We start from the raw sequence: 19,744 nt of genomic DNA on the forward strand, positions 1-19,744 counted from the left end.
AATTAGCATTAAACTTTTAAAAGCTCTCCTATTCAGAGTTTTTCCTGGCGTCTTCGTCTCCAAGACTGCAACAACAATAATACAGTGTTCATCAATTCATCTTTGGAATTATATTCTGAATCAAGAAATCAAATAGGTAATTCCTAACCCTAAACATACAATTTTCCGAATTGCTGAACAATACAACCCTCATCAGCTTGTTTTCGATAATATTGATTATGATATGCTTATGAGAAGATTTTAGACTATGAAAGCTTGTCGAGGATAGTAAATTTTTATATGAACTTTTCTTATTATATTGTAATCTTATAGTTATTTAAAGTTAACCTTCCTTCAAAGCTTTTCTAGCTATGTCAATATTTTAAACTTAATTATCGTTACCCTCAAAATCAGTAGCTAGTTATTTTGATCCTTATTTCTAGATTTCCTTTATCTCCAAGTTCATTGTTTCCTTACTTGTTTGATTCCTGCTTAAGCAAACATGCCGTCAAAGAGCTATGACAAATCATATGAATGATTTTTGATTTTAGGACAAATCTCATATACTGGTTAAGTTGACAGTTCAGAAATGGCTACCGGTTTGCTCTTGGGATCCTTGACAACCTTTATATACAATCGTCAATCTTCTCACAAGAAAAAAAATGGAAATTTTAACAAAAATCTATCGATATTGTTTTAATGAAAAATTATATTTTTATATTAAAAAATTAATCATAGTATTATTCACTTTACCCTTTATTTTGTCATTATTATTAAAACTCAAAATTTTTAAACTTTTTTTATTAATTTTTCTAATAAACACATAATTATACACACGAAGACTAACACTTTGTTAGTAGTCTCTCCTATTTACACTCTGATTTATCGTTTGCAAATATCTTGCTGAGTATAGCTTTTGCAGGAAGGAAATCCTGCAGCTGACATTTGATTTGACATCCCAAAGACACCTCAGTCCTCCCTCATTCCAAATAGCCTAAGAATTGTGCCAACTGCTATGACAAACTTTAAAAAATAAAAAAGAACCTGCCCTCCCAATTCTTTACCTAATTAATTATTTCATTAAACAAATACAAATAATGCAGTGGGAACACATTATTCTATACCTACTACTAATTCAAGAATACTATCTTGACTCTTTAAATTATTTAAATCACAAGTGTGTCCCCTTCGGGTAAAATTACTTTTCTGATTCTTATATTCTTGTCTGAATAATTATCATCTTGAGAGAATTCATACACAAAGAACCCGCATCTATAAAATATACATATGTATAAACTTCCACTCTCACTCTCACACCAAAGTAGCCCAACCTACCTCCCAATAGAAAATAAGTTGCCCATCGTGCAATAGAAGCGTGAAATGCACGCGCACCATTCATGCGTGAGTGTAGCTCCCCCAAAGGCACAGAGGTAGCTGTTATTTTTTGGCCACTCTTCTAGCTTTTTAATTTTTGAAATTTTTATTTTCAATATAATGTTTTTATTTTTATTTTTTGCCTGTTTTCTCTCTCCAAATGAGCTTCCTTTTTTCACCTCACGGTTCACACAAAGATATCTGTGAGTCAGTAGGGTTTTTTAATCTTTACTCTTTCTCCCTCGTCCCTCTCTGTGAACCTACAATCTTGACTCTTGAGAGAGAAACCCAACACAACACAAAACAAACATAAAGCGAAAATCTTTTTTAACCCAAAACAAACCCTAATTCCCAAATCATAGTCTTCTTCTTTTTCCTTTCTTCCTGCTATTGTTGACTCAAAAACCTTGGCTTTTCACTCTTGTTCAATTTCTGCTCCAAACCCTAGTCTTGGACCCCAATTCCCACTTCCAAAATGGCCCGTTTGCCCTGAATTCACCATCATGCTGCTTCCATTCCATGCCATTGCGGGCTAGTGGGTGCTGGGGGCATTCCGGAAATTTGGTTTTTTGACTGAATTTTGTTGCTTTCTGGTTCTTAGTTGGAGTTTGGGAGATGAGTTCGGATGCATGCGTTGCGTAGGTGGGAGAGGAAAGCCATGGAAGGAGATGAGCATCAGCTGCTGCTAGCATGCGTGATTTCTGGGACCCTTTTCTCCGTTTTGGGTTCTGCTTCATTTTCTATTCTGTGGCTTGTGAATTGGAGGCCCTGGAGGATCTACAGGTAATCATCTCTTATAACTTTTTTGAAATTTTTAGTTACCATCTTTGCCCAGATAGAGATTAAAAAATGCAATGTTTAATTTAATTTGTGGCTGCATTAATGTATTTGTTAATATTAGGGAATTAAGCTGTAGTTAGTTAAAAGTTTCATGACTGCACTGTTAAAGTAAGTTCACTTGGGGATTTATTGCTGGGTTTAACTCTTCTATAAAACAGAGGCTAAGGGCTGCATTCAGTATGCAATTCTGGGATTTATATTTTGTTTAAGAAATTGAGAAAGGCAGCATCTTCAGGGAACTGGAAACTCCTCTTTTCTGAAGAGTTCCTTAAGAATGTGAGAAACAATTCCCATCTCCGGCTTTCAAGAATACATGACTTAGATGGGTTGTAACTGACGGGATTGGAATACTTGGGGACATATGGCTACATAGTGGAGAAAATTGTGAGTGAAGCCTAGGAGGTGCACAAATTTTGCGCTGTTTCGTTATTTGACTTCCCTTTGAAGTCCCTTTATCATAGTGAAAGGGATGCATTTTGGTTATAATCTTTAGTCTCCTTACCCCTGGTTCTAATTTGATCCAGGATTGTCTACAAGACTTTCCAAGATTACTTGGTCCTGCTGGCCAATTAGGCTAAGATTCTAGTTAATTTGGGAATTTTAGTTAAGTACGTAATACTGGCCAGCATCATTTTTTGGGAACAGAAGATTACACAAAATCATGCTGGTTAGACCTACAAAAATTTGAGAACTATAAGGGTACAAGTACTTTTGGCTAAATGGAAACATGTACTTTTGAGAACTGTAAGGGTACAAGTATTAGGATTTTATGAACTTCATAGGAAAGATTTCCAATAGGCCACTGTAGAAATAGTTATAGCCCAAATGATTATCGAATATTTTACTTTTCCATACTGATATCTTCCTCAATTTACACTGACCCAATTCTTTATATTTTGTATATACGGATGCTAATATTTATCCATTTCCTTTTTGCGCGGGTGTGTTTTTCGAACAATATTTTTAAGCATTTGCGGGAATCCACATTTCTTGATATATTTCTGTGTGGGCATGGGTTTTTTTCATCCAATTTTCAAACAAGGATTGATTACTGTTGGAATGCTTGCTTTGTTATAACGCTGAGAGTCTTAGATGCTGCATTTTTTCCCAACTGAATGGTACCATGGGTGACAAACAGTTGGATCCTTTCTCTATGAATTATGTTTTTTAACCTTTTTACCAAGGGGAGAGTCATGAGTGGGTCATCTTCTGCTGTGACCCCTTATATGCTGGAGATGTAAAAATAATACATAATACAGTTTTTGTTTGGAAGCCTTCTGTATTTCCGAAATTAATGATGTTTTGTATTCACTTAGCTACTTTGTGATCATTTGTGATGCCTTTTTGCAAAATGAGTTGCTGATTCGTGTACTCATGCTTAAATTATTGAATTATCAACATACAATCTCTCTCTCTCTCTCTCTCTCTCTCTCTCTCTCTCTCTCTCTCTCTCCCTCCCTCCTCCCCCCCTTCTAGCATATAAAACTCCGAATATAATACTATCACTTCTGTATTTTTTTTCCAGTTGGATCTTTGCCAGGAAATGGCCAGGTATCTTCCACGGACCTCAGCTGGATATAGTATGTGGCTTTCTGTCTCTTTCTGCATGGATACTTGTCATTTCTCCGGTCCTAGTACTGATCATATGGGGAAGCTGGTTGGTTGTAATATTGGATCGACATATAGTTGGTCTGGCGGTAATAATGGCTGGCACTGCTCTCCTACTGTCTTTCTATTCGATCATGCTTTGGTGGCGAACGCAATGGCAGAGCTCAAGTATGTATTTTCTGTACCTTTAATCAACTTTCCTTTTTCCTTATATGACTTAAACTGGACGAACAGATAGTAAACCTTAAGGTTTTGAAGACGATCAGAATGGACCATCTAAGTTAGCTTAAAGAAAAGATGGTTTCTTATTAATTATATACCAAGCCTTGGGCCTTATATTATTGATGAGTTGGTGATAGGCTATATGAGATCAGCAAAGATTATACATGAACTAACATGTGTCGAGTTGGTAATGGGATATATGAGTTGTGATGGGAATTGATGATGGGTACTTAATGGATCCAGTGTACTCATGTTGATGGTCTAGTTCCATTATGTTGAGAGTATCAATCCCACATCAGGAAAAGAAGGGACCTTGCATGTGCTTATAAGTAATTGGTAATTCCCCATATTGCCAATTGGTTTATAGTGGAACCTCTACTTTCTTCATGGTATCAGAGTAGGTTATCCCTTGTGTGAAGCCCAATGGCCACACGTGCTCCTCACGTCACCTGATTTGTGTTGTCCACGTGCTAGGTTTGAAAATTCTCCATGCGTGAGGGGGGCCTTGAGAGTATCAATCCCACATTGGGAAAATAAGGGACCTTGACCTTACATGTGCTTATAAGTAGTTGGTCTACTCCTCATATTGCCAATTGGTTTTATGGTGGAACCTCATCTTTCTTCACATTCAACATAATTTTTTGGAATATGTATAACTCGAGCTTGCACTTAGCATTCATGCTTTTATAAAAGTATTGTTTATTGGTTTTTGTTTTGCGTAAGCATTAAAATTGGTTTTATAATTTTTCTTTAACAGGGGCTGTTGCAATTCTTCTTCTTCTGGCTGTTGCCCTGCTATGTGCGTACGAACTTTGTGCTGTGTATGTTACAGCTGGTTCAAAAGCATCTCAGCGGTATTCACCGTCTGGTTTCTTTTTTGGCGTGTCAGCAGTTGCCTTGGCAATCAACATGCTCTTTATTTGCAGAATGGTGTTTAATGGTACACCTTGCAAACTTTTATCCTGTTGCATGCTTTTCAATTTGATGATTTTATCTCACTGAAAACAATAATTTGTAATTTCTGCTGTCAATTATTCTCTACAATTGGTTTGCCTTCTTCAAAAATGTTCTCCATCACTTTGTGCAGGGAATGGCTTAGATGTTGATGAATATGTGAGGAAGGCATATAAATTTGCTTATTCTGATTGTATAGAAGTAGGTCCTGTGGCATGTTTACCAGAACCACCAGACCCTAATGAATTATATCCTCGACAATCTAGCAGGTACCCCTTAATGTGCAAGTTTTATTTCATAAGTTATTACTGGATTTTATTATACTGTTATTGATTAAAAGTAACTAGTCCTTCTCTTTCATAATAGATGCTTGTACAGTAAATAGTGTTACCACTTTCACAGCCTTTTATTGATTATCTGAAAAAACTCGAGAGGAAAGAGATATGTTGAACAGATCTGCATCCAAGGCAATAAATGGTCTAGATAATCCTTACAGAACTTTTACATCTAGATAATCCTTATAGAACTTTTACTTGTCTTATTAAACATTGAAGAATTTGGTCAGGGTTTCTCCGTCTGTTGAATTGTGTAATATATTTATACCTAATAGCTTACATCTGGTTTAAACTTGCCCCAGAATTTTGTTCAAGTGTTGTCTGCATTCTCTGATTTCATTACGTGTATGTAGGGCTTCACACCTTGGGCTTCTTTACCTTGGCTCACTTGTAGTCCTTCTTGTGTACTCAATCCTCTATGGTTTGACTGCAAAGGAGTCACGTTGGCTTGGAGCAATTACATCAGCTGCTGTCATCATTCTTGGTATATTAACCACTGTCTTTTGTTTTGTTTTTGTTTATTTTTGCGTGCTTTATATTCAAATTTATGTATTAATTTGCATATCCAACATGCTGTAGATTGGAACATGGGTGCATGCTTGTATGGATTCGAACTCCTTCAAAGTCGTGTTGCAGCATTGTTTGTTGCTGGAACATCTCGGATCTTTCTCATTTGCTTTGGGGTCCACTACTGGTTCGTGCATTTTTTTTTTTTTACTATTATTTGAATGTCACTGCCTTTTGTTTCTCTTGGTTGTCACAAATACTGCCATTTTTTGTCAGGTATTTTGGGCACTGCATTAGTTATGCAGTTGTAGCTTCTGTTTTATTGGGCGCTTCTGTTTCTCGTCATTTATCTGCAACGAACCCGTTGGCTGCAAGGAGAGATGCCTTACAGAGTACTGTGATTCGCCTCAGAGAGGGATTTCACAAAAAAGAGCAAAACAGTTCATCTAGCTCATCTGAAGGTTGTGGTTCAAGCATGAAGCGCAGTAGTAGTGTTGAAGCAGGTTGCCTGGGTAATGTGGTTGAAGCAAGCAATAGGAGCACAACACAGTGCACACTTGATGCCAATAACTGGACTAACACTCTATTACGAGCTGCAAGTTCTCGTGAGGGGATTAATAGTGATAAGAGCATAGATAGTGGAAGGCCAAGTTTAGCATTGCGTAGCAGTTCTTGTCGTTCAGTAATCCAAGAGCCTGAAGTGGGCACATCCTATACGGACAAAAATTTTGATCACCATAACACATTGATGGTTTGTTCTAGTAGTGGTCTGGAAAGCCAAGGCTGTGAATCTAGTACATCAAATTCTGCAAACCAACAAACTTTGGATTTGAACTTAGCTTTTGCATTGCAAGAAAGGTTGAGTGACCCGAGGATTACATCTATGTTAAAGAAGAGGGCAAGACAAGGTGATCTTGAATTGGTTAATCTATTGCAGGATAAAGGATTGGATCCTAACTTTGCTATGATGTTAAAGGAGAAGAGCTTGGATCCTACTATTATGGCATTACTTCAAAGAAGTAGCTTGGATGCTGATAGAGATCACCGTGACAATACAGATATCACCATAGTTGACTCAAATAGTGTTGGTCATGGTTTACCCAATCAAATCTCTTTGTCAGAAGAACTGAGGCTTCATGGGCTTGAGAAATGGCTTCAATTATCGAGACTTGTTTTGCATCATGTAGTAGGCACCCCAGAACGGGCATGGGTTCTTTTTAGTTTAGTTTTCATCCTAGAAACAATTGCTGTGGCAATTGTTCGTCCAAGGACAATAAAAATAATAAATGCCACACATCAACAGGTGAGCAAGTGATCTTCTAATGTACATTATCATTTATGAGTTGGTTACTTCATTGTTATACTTCTCAATCCTGATTGATGATGAGAGATGAAAACTTTACATATAATTGTGTACCTGATCATGCCTAAATTTTATATTTTGTTTTTTCTGTAGTTTGAATTTGGCTTTGCGGTGCTGCTGTTATCTCCTGTCGTCTGTTCAATCATGGCTTTCCTTCGATCTCTTCAAGCAGAGGATATGGCCATGACCTCAAAACCCCGCAAGGTATCTCACACTGACTTGAGGTTTGTTGTTTTTTTTTGGATTGAACAAAAAGGTGGATGTTCAATTGCTTCAAATAGTCTTGATAGGTTTTTCATGGTGGAATTTACTCTTGAGAAACAAACGTGTTTAATGTAATTGTACTAGTCTGGATGCTTGTTGACCTCTGTGTAGTATGTAAAATGGGTTGGCCTATATGATTATTGATTAGTAGGAAAAATCTCTTGGGGAATGCACATTTGGATCGGTTTGATTGGGGCTGAGCTTTTCCACTATCTTTTTCTGTGTACACCTATGTTATTTGAAATTTATTGGTGCTTATGCTGGTTCTCTTTCTCATGTTTCTTCAGTATGGCTTTGTTGCTTGGCTGCTCAGCACTTCTGTTGGATTGCTGCTTTCCTTCTTGAGGTATGCTCTAGCTTATCGGATAATATATAGAGTTTGAATCTCTTATAAAAAATATATATAGAAGAGAACGAGTCTTCCAAGTTTTCAGTTTTTAAGTGTCAAATGAATGGATGAATGGATCAGTTGGCAATGTCTGAGTGAACCTAAGTTGCTTTTTTTTCGCATATATAACTCTTGATGGTATAAGATAATTTACAAAACTTGTTTTATTACTAAGTTTGCAAATATTGCATGTCATTTGAGTTTCTGATCATGTCATACTGCATTGCACCATTTAGTCTTAAAAAAGATGGTCTTTAACTTGTCTGTAAAACTTGTGGCTCTTAAATCACGAAAGCTGTCTATATTCATCATACTTATTATCTCTTTCCAATGTGCAGCAAATCCTCAGTTCTTCTTGGATTGTCCTTGACTGTCCCACTCATGGTGGCATGCCTTTCTGTTGCAATTCCTATATGGATCCGTAATGGTTACCAGTTTAGGGTTCCTCGATTACAATGTGCAGGTCCTGCAGGAAACCATCAAATTCGTGGAACAAAAGAGGTTTGTACTAAATCCATTTGTACCATGTTTAATGAGAGCATCTATCAGCACAAATATGGATGTTGGTTGCTGCTTATATCTCATTCTCACCATTGTCATTGGATGGTTATGCATGTATATGGATTCATACATACTGACAACTGTTGATGCGCTTCTTTTCATTTATATATTTATTTCTTGGAGTACCCACTTATTTATATGGAGAACAAAGTACTGAATTTATTTTTTAGCTTTAATTACTTCCCTTGCTGTTGTGTGATTTGATTATTGTGTGCTTTCACGAATCATGATTTCAAGAGTTTCCCTGAAGGTGTTTCTCTTCTTATTTTCTATTATACAATCTTCTCTTCTACTTTTTCACCCTTCACCAGAATTTATGGTTGACTTGAATTTTTTGTAATTCTAATTACATCTTGTACTTTGTCAGGGTGTTATTCTTGTCTTAAGTACAATATTATTTGCCGGATCTGTGTTAGCTCTTGGTGCGATAGTGTCTGCAAAGCCCTTGGATGACTTAAAATACAAAGGCTGGACTGGTGAACAGAAAAGCTTTAACTCTCCATATGCATCATCCGTATACATTGGCTGGGCTATGGCTTCTGCGATTGCTTTGATGGTCACTGGTCTACTGCCGATTGTTTCATGGTTTGCAACATACCGGTTCTCCCTGTCTTCTGCAGTGTGTGTTGGGATATTCACAGGTGATTTCTCTAGATTTTTTGTTTCTTTAAGACTCTTTTCTTTTTGTATTGGAACATAGTTGGTACCCTGTTTTTGCTCATGAATTTTGTCATATTACCTTGTTTTTCCAGTTGTCCTTGTGGCATTTTGTGGTGCATCCTATATGGAGGTTGTGAAATCTAGAGATGACCAAGTTCCAACAGAGGGTGATTTCCTTGCTGCTTTACTTCCTTTAATTTGCAGTCCTGCATTGTTGTCTCTTTGCTCTGGGTTACATAAATGGTAAGTGAACTAATTGCTTTTTAATGACTGATTTGAGGCTGAAATCCATGGCTTGCTTTCCTTAGAAATTAGAACTATGTGGAGTAATGGGTGCTTGCCAACGTTCTGAAATTTTATGGATTTTGTTTTTCCAGGAAGGATGATGATTGGAAACTCTCTCGGGGTGTTTATATCTTTGTCACAATTGGGCTGCTGCTTCTGCTTGGGGCAATATCAGCTGTTATAGTTGTAGTTAAACCATGGACGGTAAGTCAGGACTAACTTTGGTACCCTTGATTCTTCCAAGATTTTATAGGCGGTTGACCTCTCTGACAGTGCTTTTGGCTTCACAACAGGTTGGGGTGGCGTTTCTTTTAGTTCTTCTTATGATTGTACTAGCTATTGGTGCTATCCATCATTGGGCTTCAAACAATTTCTATTTGACAAGGACCCAGACATTCTTTGTTTGTTTCCTTGCATTTTTGTTGGCATTGGCAGCATTTCTTGTTGGATGGTTTGAAGGTGAAGATATTTTGTTGCTGCTTTTATTATTTACCTCATCATCAGTTTGCAGTTATATACTACATAGAAATATATATATATATATAATGCTACTAAGTACTGACCTTGTTTTACTCTCTCTGTACAGATAAAGCATTTGTGGGTGCTTCAGTTGGTTATTTTCTATTCTTATTTCTTCTTGCTGGGAGAGCATTGACTGTGAGTTGAATTCAATATTTTGAATCAAATTCTAAATTCTCACTCTAATATTTGTAGTTCTTGTCTCTACTTGTTCCGCATACTTTAATTTTTTGTTACATGGCGTTTGGTGCAGGTTCTTCTTTCACCTCCCATTGTTGTTTATTCTCCAAGAGTTCTCCCTGTCTATGTTTATGATGCTCATGCAGATTGTGGAAAGAATGTCAGGTGTTTTATCATGTGTTTTTAACTGATGAACATGTGGTACACAAAGTAGTTTTGCTTTATCATGTGTTTTTAACTGATGATTCCATTTTGTATCCCTTAACAGTGTGGCATTTCTAGTGCTTTATGGGATTGCATTGGCAACTGAAGGCTGGGGTGTTGTTGCCAGTTTGAAAATTTATCCACCATTTGCTGGTGCCTCTGTGTCAGCAATCACTCTTGTTGTAGCCTTTGGGTTTGCTTTCTCTCGTCCCTGCTTGACTCTCAAGGTTTTCTTTATTTTGCTTGAGTCTTTCATTTGGCATTTGTTTGTTCTACGTAGTTCGATATAATTAAATGCTTTATTTTGGTGGAAGATGTATTGACATATTTACCAGTTGACTTGTTTCTCTTTGCCATTGAATTTCCCTTTCTCTCATGTGCTCTTTTGTCTGATTAGATGTTCATTTTTATGTCTAGATGATGGAAGATGCAGTACACTTTCTTAGTAAGGAAACCGTTGTTCAAGCTATTGCTAGATCTGCTACCAAGGTATGAATAATATTGTTATTATCGGTTTTTCAAGCATTGTTCTAAGATTTTCCCCATCTACATGGAAGCGACAAACACTAATATGCATGTGTATGTGTGTAGGATCGGATAAGCTGTATGAATTAATAATTTATTACTACATATTATTGAACCATGCCCTTAAATTGCACAAACTTTTAACATGTTTACCCTTATATTTGTATTCTCAAGCTGGATTTTCATTCTTGTTAGAGGTGAATGTTCTATTTGAATATAACAGGGAGTTATTCTTATAATCATGCAGACCAGAAATGCTTTGTCTGGAACTTATTCTGCTCCACAAAGGTCTGCCAGTTCAGCGGCTCTCTTGGTTGGAGATCCCACCATTATGCGTGATAGGGCAGGAAATTTTGTGCTTCCCAGAGCAGATGTCATGAAATTAAGAGATCGTTTAAGAAATGAGGAGTTAGTTGCAGGCTCATTCTTTTGCAGAAAGAGATATGGAAGAACTTTCCGCCATGAACCAACTAATGATGTTGATCATAGAAGAGAGATGTGTGCTCATGCACGAATATTGGCTTTGGAAGAGGCAATTGATACTGAATGGGTGTATATGTGGGATAAATTTGGTGGGTATCTGCTTCTTTTGCTTGGTTTGACTGCTAAGGCAGAGCGAGTACAGGTAAATTTTGACTGTTGCTGCTTGCCATGGATGATATAATTGTTTAAGTGTAAACAATAACATTGTTTTTATGCTATGCTAGGATGAGGTACGTTTGAGACTCTTTCTCGATAGCATAGGGTTTGCTGACCTAAGTGCCAAGAAAATAAAAAAGTGGATGCCCGAGGACCGCAGGCGGTTTGAGATTATTCAAGAGAGGTAAAGTTCCTCTTCCACATCTGGGTCTTCCTCTATGCGATTGTTGACGTTATCCTCTCTTCCTAATTGTATATTGATTTTGTAGTTATATAAGAGAAAAAGAGATGGAAGAGGAGCTCTTAATGCAAAGGCGTGAAGAGGAGGGGAAAGGCAAAGAGAGAAGAAAGGCTCTCCTAGAGAAGGAAGAACGCAAGTGGAAGGAGATAGAAGCTTCTCTGATTTCCTCCATTCCTAATGCTGGCAATAGGGAAGCAGCAGCTATGGCAGCTGCAGTGCGGGCAGTAGGGGGTGATTCTGTTCTTGATGATTCTTTTGCTCGAGAGAGAGTTTCAAGCATTGCACGTCGCATACGAACAGCTCAGTTGGCTCGTCGAGCAGTTCAGGTGTTGTATATTATCTCAAACTGTTTCAAGCAAATACCACTATAAGTGATAGCATCATCAGTTCGCTTCTCATAAAATGTATACAAAAGTAGGATATCTTCTCAGTTCTCATTTACTGTTGGGCTTTCATTCTTAGATATTTTCTGACATTTGTTAAAAGATTCTAGTCTTAATAGCATCCACATCTTTTTCCATGGGGGGATGATGAGTCATTATTCTAACTTAATGATACGAGAAGGTTTCAATGTTATGGTACCTGGTCTTGTTGTCTGGATTTGAGAACATTTCCACAGGTACCCTTGTAGAATATATCAATATAATGCTCTACTGTGAGTTGGAATCCATGAGTGAGGGAGTCTCACTTCTTAACGAGTAAAGGATGAGTGTGGTATACTGTAGACATGAAATGGGTCAAGTCCTTTTGTTATTAAGTGATCAAACCATGTATTCAGTTCATCTCAATGATCCAGTAGATCCAATAAGTATTCAAATACCTTGTGCTGTTATCTTTTGTTTTATCATATATCAATCTGTTATTCACTTATTGTTTGTCCTGCCTCATCTGTTTAGTTTGATTGCCTTGTCATGATATTTACATAAGGAGGTTGTTTGTTCACGGAAATGTGGTTGTTAATGTCATTGGCAGACTGGAATTTCTGGGGCTGTATGTGTTCTAGATGATGAGCCTATAACAAGTGGCAGACACTGTGGCCAGATTGACCCCACCATTTGTCAAAGTCAAAAGATTAGCTTCTCCGTTGCAGTGATGATTCAACCTGTATCTGGGCCTGTTTGCTTATTTGGCACTGAGTTTCAAAAGAAAGTTTGCTGGGAAATATTGGTGGCCGGTTCTGAGCAAGGTATTGAAGCTGGACAAGTTGGGCTTAGATTGATCACAAAAGGTGATAGACAAACTACTGTTGCAAAGGAGTGGAGTATTAGTGCAACTAGCATAGCAGATGGAAGGTTTGAGCCTTATCCATTAAAACAAAATTATTGGCTTTTTTTTTTATTCTGATTCATGGATTCGTCCTGATGGTTCTCTATTACCATCCATTTGTTTAGGGCTACTTAATTTCTTTTGTTGATCACATATTCTTGTGTTTGAGGTGGGCTTTTCTTTTTCTTTATTATTATTCTAATATTTCAGTATCAGGTCTGTTTTGATTTTATGTTTTTCTTATGGACCTCTTGTTCACCTTGTCTGGTTCCTTAATAAATTCCCAGTTTTATGTATGAAAAAAAAAGATTTTTAACCATGAATACGTGTTTGTTGATAGCTTTTGAATCTCACTGGAACGTGTATTTGCTTTTCAGGTGGCATTTGGTAACAATGACGATTGATGCTGATTTAGGTGAGGCAACTTGCTATCTGGATGGTGGTTTTGATGGCTACCAGACCGGTTTACCATTGCATGTGGGTAATACTGTCTGGGAACAAGGAACAGAAGTTTGGGTTGGTGTTAGACCACCTACAGATGTGGATGCGTTTGGGAGGTCAGACAGTGAAGGGGCTGAGTCTAAGATGCATATTATGGATGTGTTCCTATGGGGAAGGTGCTTAACTGAAGATGATGTTGCTGCTCTTCATTCAGCTATTGGCTCAGCTGATTCTGATATGATAGATTTTCCTGAAGATAATTGGCAATGGGCAGATTCACCCTCTAGAGTATGTGCATTTTGTTGTTGATATAAATTGTTCTGTATGAATCCATGCTAGAATGTAAAGTAAAGTAATTTAGTTCTTATTATAGTGGGTGGTTAAACCTATCAACTGATTCTGCTTCGCATTCTTTTTCCTTTGCTAGGTTGATGAATGGGATAGTGATCCTGCAGATGTAGATCTGTATGATAGGGATGACGTTGATTGGGATGGGCAATATTCTAGTGGGAGGAAACGAAGGGCAGAACGTGATGCAGTGCTGGTTGATGTGGATTCATTTGCCAGGAGGTTTCGGAAACCTAGGATGGAAACACAAGAAGAAATCAACCAGCGAATGCTTTCAGTTGAATTGGCAGTCAAGGAAGCCCTCTCTGCAAGGGGAGAAATACATTTTACTGATCAGGAGTTTCCGCCAAATGATCAGTCATTATTTGTAGATCCAGAAAATCCCCCATCAAAGTTGCAGGTTGTTTTATTGTTCTGATTACCTTTTTGATTTTGTTGTTGACAGAATCTGTGGTCTTAGATAACTTTTCTGGCCTTTTGAATTTAGGTTGTTTCTGAGTGGGTGAGGCCTGCTGATATTGTAAAAGAGAGTCGGCTGGATGCTCGTCCATGCTTGTTTTCTGGCACTGTCAATCCTTCTGATGTTTGTCAGGTTTGGCTCTTTGCCAATATGGTAATTAATTATGATTATTTTGTTCCGCATTATCCTTAAGTGGGTTTCCATTCTAAATAGGGCCGACTTGGTGATTGCTGGTTTTTGAGTGCCGTTGCTGTTCTGACGGAGGTTTCACGAATATCGGAAGTGATAATTACCCCAGAGTATAATGAGGAAGGAATCTACACTGTTCGCTTCTGTATTCAGGTGACTTGTCATTTTAACATAACATTTCCGAATCATTTAGTTTTAAACATGAAGTTCTAGTATAAACTTGCATCCATTACCATGGGTAATATGAATTAAAAAGAGAAGATAAGGAAGAGAGGATAAACATCAGGAGGATTTGCAGTGTTTCAATAGAGCACGCTAAAGAACTTGAATTTCTTGCTACAAAAGACCACCGACTCCCGATCCAGTTTAAAATTTAAAGCACTCACCGTCTCTGGATAAGAGTTTATTATACATAATTCTGATGAAAATAGTAGCTTGGCCTTGTTTTATAGGAATTTTATTTCTCTGTAATGGGAAGTTTGCAACTTTATGCAGCTAAATGATCGTTAAGATGCTAGAATTCTTGGAGACTAATTAAATAGAATGAAGTTGAATTCCCACTCTAATAGTAGCATGCTAAGGCTTGTTCCTGACATTTCTTTAGGGTGAGTGGGTTCCTGTTGTTGTGGATGATTGGATTCCATGTGAGTCACCGGGGAAACCAGCGTTTGCTACTAGTAGGAAAGGTAACGAGCTATGGGTTTCTTTATTGGAGAAGGCGTATGCTAAATTGCATGGCTCCTATGAAGCATTAGAAGGTGGGCTTGTCCAAGATGCTCTTGTCGACCTTACTGGAGGTGCTGGCGAGGAGATTGACATGAGGAGTGCTCAGGCCCAAATTGATCTTGCGAGTGGTCGACTATGGTCTCAATTGCTGCGCTTCAAACAAGAAGGCTTTCTTCTTGGTGCTGGCAGTCCATCAGGTTCAGATGTACATGTTTCCTCCAGTGGCATTGTGCAAGGTCATGCCTACTCGTTATTGCAGGTGCGTTGGAAGGCGACCATCTCTTAGTTATGTCATTATATGTCAGCAAATAAAACTTGCATAACGTGGGCTCACTGTTCAAGTTTTGTTAACTCAGGTGAGAGAGGTGGATGGCCACAAGCTTATTCAGATTCGGAATCCATGGGCTAATGAAGTTGAGTGGAATGGCCCTTGGTCGGACTCATCACCTCTTTGGACTGATAGGATGAAGCATAAGTTGAAGCATGTTCCTCAGGTTGTTTACTGTTTCATTTTTCTGCATCACATATGTGAATCCATCTTGTCATTACTTTTGGTGGAGTGTTTCCAATCTCAAGACATGATTCATAATGTTTCTCTATTGTCTCTCTTAACAGTCAAAGGACGGCATATTCTGGATGTCCTGGCAAGACTTCCAAATTCATTTTCGATCAATATATGTTTGTCGTGTCTATCCCCCTGAGATGCGCTATTCTGTTCATGGCCAATGGCGAGGTTATAGTGCTGGTGGCTGCCAAGATTATGAGACATGGCATCAAAATCCACAGTTCCGATTGAGGGCCACTGGCCCTGATGCCGCGCTTCCAATTCACGTATTCATTACGTTGACACAGGTATCTTTCGAATTGGACCTTGTTGTGTATTTATATGAACAATTAGCTATCTTTTTATAACTGGATTTATAAACTTCTATCATTTGGTCAATGCTTAGGGTGTGAGCTTCTCAAGAACAGTTGCTGGTTTCAGAAACTATCAATCCAGTCATGATTCAATGATGTTCTACATTGGGATGAGGATACTCAAAACTCGAGGCCGTCGTGCTGCTTACAATATATACCTACATGAATCAGTTGGTGGGACGGATTATGTCAATTCTCGAGAAATATCTTGTGAAATGGTTTTGGATCCAGATCCAAAAGGTTACACAATTGTGCCTACAACTATACATCCAGGGGAAGAAGCTCCATTTGTTCTTTCTGTTTTCACAAAAGCATCAATTACCTTGGAAGCCTTGTAGTATGCTGTGGTCTTCAGATGTCTTTTCCTCCTTTGGTATGAGAACGCTTTTGAAAAAAATGTTGAATTGCTTGGGCTGGACATGGACTGCGTCTCCCTGTTGGAAGGCTGCAGTGGACCACAAATTAGAAGACATGATCACGGTAATTTTCTCACTGTGTCTAAGTCAAAGCGGTAGTCAACCCTCTTCCGAATGGTTCTCTTCTTTTCGAGCTTCTTAGAGGACTTATTAATATGGACATAATTCTGAGCAGGGCAGGGTACATATGATGCGACTGATTCTATCATTGCAGAAAATGCAAAGATTGCCAGGTCTGCAATTTTGATTAGCGGCATTGAGCTCTCCAAGTTCAATGCACTGAGTGTCAGACGGGTCCTTTAGTCGCAAGAATGAGTAAGAGGCGGGCATATACATGCATGTGGTGCGAAATGGTGCTTGTGAAAGAAAACTAGTCGCACTCCTCGCTGGCCTTCTATGCATATCATTTGCTTCCGCCAGCATGGAACAGGGCTTTTGGGGGGGTTTTGTAATTGTCTCTGTACATACAACTAATTGTTTTGCATGGAATGAATATAGGTATGATGTGTAAATGAGGGGGAAAATTGGGAAAGAAATAGAATATGTTTAGTTGGAGGGAGATGTAAGTTGGCAAATGTAGCTAGAACTCTCTTGTTTTAGCTGCAGTTTTGAGGTTTCAAGTGTCAACCAACGAATGGAGCCCAAGTGTACAAAATATGTAATTCTCTCAATTTGATTCTCCCGTTTCATTAATTCAATGTAACTTGCATTATCTTGTTTCGTTCTACTTTAATGTGCATCTTTTATGCTCATTAATTTTCTCACTGCGAATCAGGTTGCTCACTTGACAAAAAAGATAAGGCAAAATCATGAATGTTATCAAAGCTAGAATCGTCCGTCTTCAGAGCCCTTTGAAATAGGATATGTTAACAGCAAACATATAAGTCCTTTAATCTCGAGCAACTGTGTTCAATAATCCTCCAAGCTTGCAGTTTTAGGTGAGTCGCGACCGGTGATATGAAACAAAAAGAACAAATAGATTGATAAAAATGATCATGCAACTAGGGCAGATAATGAAGTTTATTTTCCAAGTCTCAAAAATGCCGAAGCAATACATAACAAACCAAGGGAAGAGAGATCACGCTGTTTCTTTCAACTTTTTCTTTTACCCGGCTTTGATCTCTGTCCCTAGTTGCATACTCGAGTCCTAACTACTCGATAAAGTTGTATCTTCTTGCCTTTTTTTCACGTCTCTCTGTCTGATTCGCTATCGATACCTCCCATGGCCTTCAATCCTCTGGGTCTCTGCATAATAATGGAATCCCAATCAGTTTCAGATTTGCATAGTTATGCTTGGCACAACAATTCTTAGGAAAATAAACAGACAACATAAAATATCATATGACATTTCCATTTGTTTACCGATTTTGAGGTCCCGAACATTTAAAAGCAGTCTCAGATTCTAAATCCATTTTTTTTTCTCAACCCTAAGGATGGAACAAAGTAGTTAAGACAAGAATACCTTCTTTGAAGTCTTCTTCTCCCTGACTTCATACCGCTCCTGGCACAAATCTGATAACCATACACCGGGCATCACCAGCTGCACACGGAAGTGAGCATAAGTCAAACCCCTCACAAACAAAAACGAAAAAAAAAAAAGACAAACACAAACAGTTAAACACACACACACACTCCCTCTCTCTCTCTCTCTCTCTCTCATGAACAACTTACAAGTAGGCTTTTCTGGAGCAATTTTGCTCTTTTCTTGGGCCTTTGAGGTAGCTTACACCCTTTCATAGCCATGAAATCCTCTTCCTTTTCTTTACTAGACAATGATAGAAATAACCTTGGCCAAGCACGGCTTCCTTTGTCATCCCTTGCAGGACCAGGATTATCTAATCCTAACACCTTCCCGTTCTCGTCCAACCCTAATGAACCTCTTGTTGTGTAGTACCGATCTTCCTTCTCAGGTGAAGTAACAAATTGCTTCCTACTATTCGTTGGCGAAGCTGAACTCCTGCAATCAAAACACAACCACTTGGTAAAATGTTACCTCTATTCCACTTCCCACAGACTTTCTGATTGAGAATTTTGCCAACTTAAGCAACGAATCTGAGATATAACAATATCATCAAAACACTAACTTCACAAGTGCCATGATTCTGGGATTGTTCAATTTATTACCATTAAGTTCTAACCTTTCACTTCCATTTTTTCATTTCTTTATTTTTAAGAGGGATCTTTGAAAAATTTCAGAGAATACAAAAACAGAGGATAAACATACAAGCTCTTAGTTCAAGAGTAGCTGCTTCAAACCAATTTATAACATAATATCTAGCATACTTCAAAATTTGAAAAGTCAACATTTTTGCATCATGTTTCAGTTAAAACCATCGATGTTTCTTACTTATCCATGCGATTGGGCAGTGGATGAGGAGCCGGAGAGTCTTTATCGGCGGCCCGAGATGTGATTTTCTTCTTCCTCAAACAGTCCGACGATCTGTTGTTGTTGCTCAAGCTTTCGTCCTGCTTCAACTTTGAACATCTAAGCCTCTTTCTGTTCCCCCATTGCAGCACAAAGTCTGACTCTGTGGCCTTAGAGGTTTTCCCTTCCTTTTCCATCTCTGCAACCATAAATTTAGAGATTACCCATCTGGGAATTCCACTAAAAAAAATAATAATAATAAAGTGCGAGAAAATGATAGATGAGTGGAAGATAATTTCCCCAGCATGTAGAGAACTGAAAACTGACCTCAAGATCTATGGAGATAACGGTGAAAAATGCACTTTGTCTCAGACAGCCCTGCATTTCAGTGGATTTACGATGACCCCAGTAACAAATTAGATCGAATAAAAACAACATCATAGTAATTATCTGATCTGTTTGGTTGCTGAGTAAGTCTCGGACAAAAAAAAGACAAAGAAACAAAGGAACCCAACGGGAAACCGAACAGACCAAACAGACCATGACGATTATACAATCAGCAGGTGAGATATTTGAAGAAGAAGAGCTCATTACATAGTGTGATGGCAGCCGAGCAGCAGCAGAAACTCAAAAAAGTGAACAACTTTGGCCTCAAATTTTCTCCAGAACAATTGAAAAAATAAATATAGAAGAGTGATGATGGTAATGAGATATGGGTTGTGTGTTGGCTTTTGTCTTTGAAACGCCAAGAGATAAAAAATCGGCGCTTTTCTCTGTTATCTTCACTTCTGTGAGTCTCTCTCTCTTCCTCTCTCAGAGCCTGTGTTTTTCTTTTGCTTTTTCACCCTACTTTGATTTGTTTTTGTTGCACTCCTCCAATCACCAATCTCTACTATGTCACACACTTACCGCTATACATGTCGAAAATGATTTTGACTGTCGGATGTCAAATGGTCATATGCGTTTC

General features: G+C 38.2%; 2 protein-coding genes across 4 annotated transcripts; one reads left to right on the forward strand and one right to left on the reverse strand.

Annotated features, from left to right (window-relative positions):
- The first annotated feature begins 1,528 nt into the window (after positions 1-1,528).
- LOC103931431 (calpain-type cysteine protease DEK1) lies at positions 1,529-17,124 on the forward strand. 3 transcript variants are annotated; one of them, XR_007252993.1, is made up of 31 exons: positions 1,529-2,136; positions 3,719-3,969; positions 4,781-4,963; positions 5,111-5,246; positions 5,666-5,796; positions 5,892-6,006; positions 6,096-7,122; positions 7,276-7,386; positions 7,734-7,792; positions 8,173-8,335; positions 8,763-9,036; positions 9,148-9,298; positions 9,433-9,544; positions 9,634-9,799; positions 9,927-9,997; positions 10,113-10,204; positions 10,308-10,470; positions 10,661-10,732; positions 11,016-11,393; positions 11,476-11,591; positions 11,677-11,974; positions 12,621-12,940; positions 13,292-13,643; positions 13,783-14,103; positions 14,191-14,295; positions 14,377-14,505; positions 14,957-15,337; positions 15,435-15,572; positions 15,694-15,930; positions 16,029-16,476; positions 16,588-17,124. XR_007252993.1 is itself a non-coding variant. In XM_048570029.1 (30 exons), exons 1-30 carry the CDS (start codon positions 1,979-1,981, stop codon positions 16,332-16,334), a joined length of 6,516 nt encoding a protein of 2,171 aa, XP_048425986.1. In that variant the 5' UTR covers positions 1,529-1,978; the 3' UTR covers positions 16,335-17,124. The 3 variants fall into 3 exon arrangements, 1 of the variants encoding a protein (XP_048425986.1); XR_007252994.1 differs by having other exon boundaries at positions 16,627-17,124; XM_048570029.1 differs by having other exon boundaries at positions 16,029-17,124.
- A 290-nt stretch (positions 17,125-17,414) lies between these two features.
- LOC103931430 lies at positions 17,415-19,666 on the reverse strand. The gene is made up of 6 exons (XM_009340907.3): positions 19,372-19,666; positions 19,105-19,155; positions 18,760-18,976; positions 18,084-18,369; positions 17,875-17,952; positions 17,415-17,657 (listed from the first exon to the last, which is right to left on the reverse strand). Exons 3-6 carry the CDS (start codon positions 18,972-18,974, stop codon positions 17,598-17,600), a joined length of 639 nt encoding a protein of 212 aa, XP_009339182.2. The 5' UTR covers positions 18,975-18,976; positions 19,105-19,155; positions 19,372-19,666; the 3' UTR covers positions 17,415-17,597.
- Between the last annotated feature and the right edge of the window lie 78 nt (positions 19,667-19,744).

The sequence above is a fragment of a genome, unplaced genomic scaffold (genome assembly GCF_019419815.1).
Source record: "Pyrus x bretschneideri cultivar Hongxiangsu unplaced genomic scaffold, Pyrus_bretschneideri_v1 Contig51, whole genome shotgun sequence".
NCBI lineage: Eukaryota > Viridiplantae > Streptophyta > Magnoliopsida > Rosales > Rosaceae > Pyrus > Pyrus x bretschneideri.